Genomic DNA, 7,553 nt, shown 5'->3' with positions numbered 1-7,553 from the left:
CCTGGAACTTCAAGGCCAAATTTAAAAATTTTCTTTCTGGAATTGATTTTTTCTGGGCTAGATGTGAGGAGGAAGAAGATGATGGAGAGTTTGAAGCTTTTCTGATTTGGGGATTTTGGCCAGGGACTAAATTTAAGTTTTTAAGTTTTCTAAAAAATTTCCCCAATATTTAAATCCGTGTGGAAATTCCCCAAGGGCACATAACGTGCCAAATCACCATTTCCGTTAACGTTCACTAACGGGAGCTCAACCGGGGACTAACGTGCTTGACGTTGTGCAACATTAGGAACTACGAGCGACATTTTCAAAGAATAAGGACTAATATGCCCGACACTTGTAACTTTAGGGACGAAAGTGACCATTCACCCCACATTTATCATTGCTTTTTCTTCTCTATTTTTTGTCGTTTTACTTATTTTATGTGTACTCAAATGGGTATCTACTGCCATTTTTCTATTTACATGGAATGGAATGTTGGTCACCACGTGGTAGTTGGATATGAATCAGATTATCTGACTCTGGCTTCATCATTCCCTCGATGTATGATGTGAATTGTTTAAAAAAAAAAAGTGGGGAAATTTTGTTATGTATTTAATTCTTAAAAAACTACTTGCCAATTTTTTTATGAGAACAATAAACATTTATGTATAAACTTTCACCTATCTGAACAATCTTATACATTGATCCAACTATGGCCTCTGCTCCAAGAGATCAATATCATAATTATGTATTTAGAAAACTAGAAATACCAGTCAATACCAGAACACAAGAATCCAGAGACTCCACCCTTCAAACTTCTCAACATAGCCAGAAAGTTACATGCCAAACCTCTCTAAAGATAGAAGTAACATTGTGATGAGAAACATAATAGACCAAGCCTTTAGCAAATCATACCTGGCACTTGCTCTAATCCTAATTATCTCTTCTAAGCAGTTAAATGCATGTTTGGAAACACTTCTTCAATTGATTATGAAGTCGAAATTAATTTTGGGGAGAAACTTATGGGAGTATTTCATAATTGATTTTGATAAAAAAGAAGTTCATCCTAACATCGTCATGTTCATGTATATGTTAATTAAGTGAGCAGAAGCACAAGAGTACTATGTAGAACCATAACCACCACTATTTCTCGAAGTATTTGACTGGCTATGTTTATGCCATGTTAAGCGCTTGTGAAAATCAGCAATCTCTCTGCACTCAGCATCATTTGTCCCTGGTAAAGTTTGCTTTCTTCTGAAGACGCCCCACAAGTAATACTTAGCTTGAAACCCTGCTCAAAGGATAACACATGTTAACATGAAATCTTAAATGAGATTGAAATGTGCCACCAAAGAGTGAGAATAAATGAAGCTCACTTCGATGCGAGGGGGGAAGCACAGTAGAAGGAAAAATTAAAAGCTCTGCATTTTCAGCTATAACTCTTATAGCAAGTTGAATCTGAATAATGTCATCAACCAGCTTGTCAAAGACTTTCTCATCTCTGTAGGGGAAACATCACTTAGATATATCAAATTAAAGCAAGAGCAACCCAGTAACAACACGTAAAACCGGTCTCGGAAACCACCTTTCATTCTTGGGAAAGAAATAAAGAGCGATACTCTGATCTGTTGGCCCCTCGTTCTTGAAACTATTAGGCCACACCATAGATCTCGGAAGCAAATCTGCGCGAAGCACTTCCGGGAAAAGCAGTGTCTCCTCCTGAACTTTGGAGCATGCTAGACTCGACAAATAGGCCTCAAGTCCATTGACAGTCACAGTACCAATAGTTTTGTTGCAGAAGTAGAGACTTCCCCTATGAACCAGAAAATTAAACTTCAGATGATATTTACTGTAAAAGCTATAGAAGTTCATGAATTTCAACTGAAAGTAGCAAAACATATTTCACACCGCCAGATTGGATTGGCAATAGGAAGCGCCTCAACACGACAATGTGATTCTACGCAATTTGAATTATCATCGATAGTTACTTGAGCGACTTGAACAGATTTGGCCTCTTCATTAGAATTGCTTGTATCTCTTGAAACCGGTCCACTTTTGATTTTAAGCTCGCTTTCTTCTGCGCAGTTGATACTACATTGAGGGATCCCAAGCTCAGGTGACCTGTGACTATCAGATAACGGGACCTTTGCTTTCTTCTTCACGGCTTTTTTCTGCTTCTTTTGTCGCTTTTGATTGCTTATTTCCACTCTATTATTGCAATGTTTTAGTTCTCCGCTGGCTTGAATTGCATCATCAGCCAACTTCACAAAGTCACATGTTTCAGGTGAAAGAGGTGTAGATTGGTCATGTGAATATGGAACTACTAGCTTTGCTTTGCAATCCTCACAAGACCATGAAACATCATCATAAAAAATCACAGGCCCATCTAAACAGTACCTGAAAAAAAAAGGACGACTAAGGAATCGAAGTCATCAATGCTAACATGAACTTGCAACTTTATAAATTGCAAACTTTATATTTTATACAACATTCGGGGGGGCAAAGTCAGATTCAATTTAAAGTCAGGGTGTTAATCGTGTTGTGTATCTATTCAGTAATCTTTTGGTTTTGGTTTAACCCAACCGAGGAGTAGTGGAATGGTCCACTCCCCTGTCTCACCTTCAATATGAGTAGGAATTTTAAGAATGCCCATATTTCAATAAAAAGAGAGGCATCTATAGCTATTAAGGATGATACTGAAGTTATAGGATCGGGATCCTACTCAGGATCGGAAGGGGGGTGAAAGATTGTACATCATAAAAATCGGGATCGGATGGTAAGATCCTACTAGAAATGCAAAATATACTTAATAAAATACGCATAGATAGAAAATTACTTAGAGGATGAAAATAACCTGCTACCAATGTAGATCATAATTTTTAAAAAACTTTTACTGAAACCCAAAATCATTATTCTGCTTTATATATAACATATGATACATAAAAAATCATCACTCCAAAACAAATTAGGTACAGTAGGTGCAATGAGTATCGTTCCAGGTATTCCTCAGATACTCCAACTATAGGGAGTCCACTCCCACCTCTACAACTCTCAAATGGAAATTTGAAAGGATGCTCAAGTGAAATTAAAGGTGGTGGTATCAGTAGCAAAGTATGATGACAAAATTTGCTATAGGTGCATCAAATAATGCAGAGAAAAGGAGTAGAGAAAAGTACCTATGCACAGAATAAGACTGACACTCATTGCAAGAAACCAATGTCTCCGAATAGCCTCTATCACCACACTTGAAACAAACAGGTTCCTACAACAGGTGTAGTGTAGGAGTTTTACTGAAATGGTTCATAAGAGCCGATGTGAAACTCCAAATATGCACTCATTTATAAAACACTATAAAGCCATGAATTCTAAGCACTAAATAGGTTTAGTTTTGAGTCATGCATGTTTGGTGCAAAAACAACTCCTACAAGTTAACTAAACTAGCACCACTTCTTGCTCCAACATTTCTGCTTGAGATCAGAAGGCTATTTACTTGTCACAAAAAAAGCTAAATTATTCTTCCGCCTCTAATTTCAATTTTGATTATCATGTTTACCCAGTTTTCAAAGCAATCCTCAGCGCAATCAAGCTGTGGAATCAACCTCTAGCAAAAATGCAAAGTAAGGCTACCTTCATTAGATCACAAAGTGGGTCCGGCCCCTCCCTGGACGTGGACATTCACCCAATTTTAAAACAGAAGGAATCTCTAAAATGGTACCGAATCGATTAATTCTTCTAATGCTATAAGCTAAACCAGCTGCAAGGATTCTAGCAGAACTGTTATTGTTGGTTTGGAAAAATCCAAGTTAACCAAAATCTATAGGTTCTTCACTGAGTCTAAATAAATAACAGTTCATCATCTACCTCACCACTAAAACCATTACATTAAACCCAAAATTGAAAAACTATACCTCTTAAGAAACAAAAATTGTATAAAATTGAAATCATACCATGATTGTGGATTGCCAGCAGACACTGAACTTCTAGAATGCCACTGAAACTGTGCTATCCTGATCTATGAAACAAACACAACAAATGTTACTGCATTACATGGGAGTAATCAAAACAACAACAATTCAATAATGGCATGAAAGAAACGAAACTGAGGAATGTGGTGTTGTGAAGGGTTCTAGAAGAAGAGCGAAGGGCGTGAATGAAGCCAGAACAGAAGCTCTGTACGACACCGTACGAACCCAACCCACTGTGAATGAATTGGACGTGGGAAGCCAGAAAGGACTCCGAAAGTTAATCACAGAATTGATTGAAATATATAAAGGAAGGAAATATTTTTGAAATTTTAGAAAATAATTTATTTCTTGATATAAAATATTTTTGATTGGAATCAAGATGAATAAGATTGGAGAATGTAGGTCGTTTTGAGGATATTTAGAACTTAATTTTGGAAAGTTCAAAAGAAAATTGTAATCAATGATTATTAAATATAGTACCAACTGCCAAGTTTAGTATCATACTATCTTTCTATTCTATAGTATCATACAGGAAAAGATATGTTTAAAAAGAAGATGAAGAGAAAAAAATATTGATAAGTAATAAAACCTGTAAAAAAGAATTAAATAAAGGATATTGACACGAATATCCCACTCACATCTAGTACGATACATGAAGATAATATAGAAAAATAAAAAATATGATGTGTAATTTAGTAGGAAAATAAGAAGAGATATGAACATAAAATAAATTGGAAGAAAAAATACGGTGTGACAGAATAAAAAACCCTTAAGGTGTGTTTCTAAGTTTTTAGGGAGAGAAGAGGAAGGTTTTGAGGGAAAGAGGAGGCATGTGATGGATAAGGGGGTAAGTCTTCCCTTGTTTGCAAGTTCAAAATTCTCTAAACCAGACTGGCCACTGAAGAATGCTCTTAGAGGGGTATTAAATCAAAGAATATAGTAGTACTTCCATTGTTTTATGTCGAGTCTATTTTAAAAAAGTGGAGTTTCTCATTTTATAGTCATGATATCATGTTATATAACATAACTGTTTCATACATATTACTCAAATCTAAGACCTTGTTTAGAATTGAGTATGTATTACTTGAACTTTTTGTAAATTCAACAAAAATGGTATTGCTATTAGAAGAAAAAAAACCTTAAAAGAACCTGATAAGATTCATTGATATCATTCTTTACAATGGAGGGAGAGGTTCTCTTTCTCACTGGTGAAAAAAGTTGATTTCATAGATATGAAGAAATGAGCCAATTAGTTGCAAAAGGGACTCCAATATGTCCAAGTATTTCAATCAGATATTGTCATTAAACAAGAAAACAACCACTTCTCCTAATGGTTGAAAGCATTACAAGACCCAATTATTATTCACATTCCTGACACTATTTTCTCACAAAGTCACAAACTAAGAATCTAAAATAATCTGTACTTCAATCTACAAATTCTAGTAAAACTGGCTTCTAGGAGTCAAGTATGGAGCATCATCTGTACTAATCCAATCCCCAGCAACACTTTGTGTTTCACTTATAACACTTGGACAAATAGGCCTAATTCTCACCCTTGGTTTCTTATGAGGCAACACTGGAAGAGGTGCTTCTTTCTTAAGAATCCTAGTTGCTTCTCTCACTGTTGGCCTCTTTTCACAGTCAGGGTGCACACAAAGAAGCCCCACCAGTAGCATCATTTCCATCTCTAGTTCATCAAACTTCCCCATCAGTCTTGGATCAGCACCCTCAATGAGCTTGGTCTTCTCCCACAGTTTCCAAACATAATCAGCCACCACAGTGCCATCGTCTTCCACAGGCTTCCTCCCAGTGGCCACTTCAATCATCACTACCCCAAAGCTGTATACATCAGTCTTCACAGTAGGAACCCCAGAGTAAACATACTCAGGAGCAAGGTACCCCATTGTTCCTGCTGGCACAGTAGCATCCCTTGTGCTGCAACTATGCTCATACACTTCTGCAAGCCCAAAATCCCCAAGCTTGGCAGTGAAATCTGCATCAAGCAATATGTTACATGTCTTCACATCCCTATGAATGATTTGCCTCTCACATTCCTCATGAAGATAGGTAAGAGCAGAAGCAACCCCAAGAACTATGTTAACTCTTTGCTCCCATGAAAGGACAATTGAAGAATTGAAATTCCTATGCAGAACTTTGTTTAGGCTTCCATTGGGTAGGTACTCATAAACCAGAACCAACTCATTCCCCTCACAGCACCATCCCTTAAGCTGAACCAAGTTTTTGTGCCTCAAGTAACCAACCATTGTAGCAAACTCAGTAGCAAAAGGGTTATGCATACAGTCTAAATCATCAGCTCTCTCAAACCTTTTCACAGCCACATCCCCTCCATATGGAAGAAACCCTTTATAAACCTTTGCTGATGCACCTTCCCCAACAAGCCTATCTCGATTGAACCCCATTGTTGCTGATTTGATCTCTGAAAGTGACAATCTCATAGGCACCTTGTTATCTGTCTGAAATCTACAACTCTGGCTTTCCCTTCTTCCCTTTCTAACAAAACCCTTTTTCTTTGTCACCCAGATAACAGTCACCACTGCCAAAACTGACACCACAAATGCTGCTATGCCAACCAATCCAAGAGCAACCTCCTCAATCCTTTTCCTCCTGTTATCTCCACCATTGTTGTTCTTGGTGGCTGTGGTTGAATCTGAATCCCCTGGATAACACAAGAAACAGTCCCCTTCTTCTACATTCTCCATAGGACTCACAGAATTGGAGTAACTCAGAGTCTTGAACTGCCAATGATGAACTAGGTGAATACTTGAGCCCTGCCCATTAGAAGCAGAGAACCCCACATGCATGAAATCCTTGAATCTCTGAGAAAGGTCAATCTGTGAAGCGAGAATCGGAGTTGGAGGCCTAGTTGAAGAGTAACCAACCCACACACGAACCATCTTCATGGAATCCCTGTACTCAATCCACGCAGTGATCAACTTCCCACTCTTCAGATCAACCCCACGAGACAGAGCATCCACAGAAGCAAAAGAAACAGCACTTCCAACATCAACTCCAATATGGTTCCCATTGATGTCACCAAGAGAAGGATCAAGATTGGTGTCAAACTCCACTGCAAAATATGAATCTCTCTGGTTCAGAACCGGTCCAGGAAGACCCAAGTACCCACGAGAGAGGCTTCGGAAGTCAGTGTTTGCTGCTATGATGAAGGCAATGCCGTCGCCGGAGGGGCAAGAAGATGAGGAGATGATGGAGAAGGTGAAGCGGCATGAGAAAGAAGCGGTGGAGTTTGTGAAAGGATCAAGAAAACGAACTGGGTATGCGTAGAAAGCTCTTCCGATTCCAGAAGAGGAGGAGGAAGAAGGAGAAGAATGGCAGGTGAGTTGGTTGGTGAGACTAATGGCGGTGTCGGTGTAGAAGGCGTCACCGAAGAGTGTGACGTTTTCTGAAGGGACAGAGAGTGAGAGTGAGAGGGGAATGAGGTTGGTGAAGAGGAAGAGGAAGAGAATGCATGGGAGTTGCAGAGAGTGGAAATGCATGGTGAAACAGAGAATGGTGGTGGTTGTGGTGGCAAGTTTTCAAGATTGGTGCTTTCATGGTAGGTGGTTTAGTTCGTTGAAAGCCCAAAGGCTA

At 38.5% G+C, this 7,553-nt stretch overlaps 2 protein-coding genes across 4 annotated transcripts; both read right to left on the bottom strand.

The window, feature by feature from the left end:
* Positions 1-756: 756 nt before the first annotated feature.
* Positions 757-4,324, bottom strand: LOC130720719 (uncharacterized). Of its 3 annotated transcripts, none has more exons than XM_057571406.1 (7): positions 4,080-4,324; positions 3,927-3,991; positions 3,156-3,241; positions 1,888-2,376; positions 1,565-1,792; positions 1,356-1,480; positions 757-1,270 (listed from the first exon to the last, which is right to left on the bottom strand). In XM_057571406.1, the coding sequence occupies exons 2-7, from the start codon at positions 3,927-3,929 to the stop codon at positions 1,101-1,103; spliced, it is 1,101 nt and encodes a 366-aa protein (XP_057427389.1). In that variant the 5' UTR covers positions 3,930-3,991; positions 4,080-4,324; the 3' UTR covers positions 757-1,100. The 3 variants fall into 3 exon arrangements, with proteins under 3 accessions (XP_057427389.1, XP_057427390.1, XP_057427388.1); XM_057571407.1 differs by having other exon boundaries at positions 3,927-3,986; XM_057571405.1 differs by having other exon boundaries at positions 3,927-4,324.
* Positions 4,325-5,227: 903 nt separating this feature from the next.
* On the bottom strand, positions 5,228-7,553 carry LOC130720348 (L-type lectin-domain containing receptor kinase S.6). Its single transcript, XM_057570974.1, has one exon. The coding sequence runs from the start codon at positions 7,457-7,459 to the stop codon at positions 5,384-5,386; it is 2,076 nt and encodes a 691-aa protein (XP_057426957.1). The 5' UTR covers positions 7,460-7,553; the 3' UTR covers positions 5,228-5,383.

The sequence above is a fragment of the Lotus japonicus genome, chromosome 5 (genome assembly GCF_012489685.1).
Source record: "Lotus japonicus ecotype B-129 chromosome 5, LjGifu_v1.2".
Taxonomy (NCBI): domain Eukaryota; kingdom Viridiplantae; phylum Streptophyta; class Magnoliopsida; order Fabales; family Fabaceae; genus Lotus; species Lotus japonicus.
This window is presented reverse-complemented; position numbering and strand designations above follow the sequence as displayed.

Bases quoted from the DNA above. Each gene is read 5' to 3' on its own strand.
- LOC130720719 (XM_057571405.1), bottom strand. The intron at 2,377-3,155 runs GTACTTTTCTCT...TTTTTTTTTCAG, and splicing joins CAGTCTTATTCTGTGCATAG to GTACTGTTTAGATGGGCCTG. The intron at 1,481-1,564 runs GTGGTTTCCGAG...TTTCCCCTACAG, and splicing joins TTCTTTCCCAAGAATGAAAG to AGATGAGAAAGTCTTTGACA.
- LOC130720348 (XM_057570974.1), bottom strand. From the start codon at position 7,459: ATGCATTTCCACTCTCTGCAACTCCCATGCATTCTCTTCCTCTTCCTC.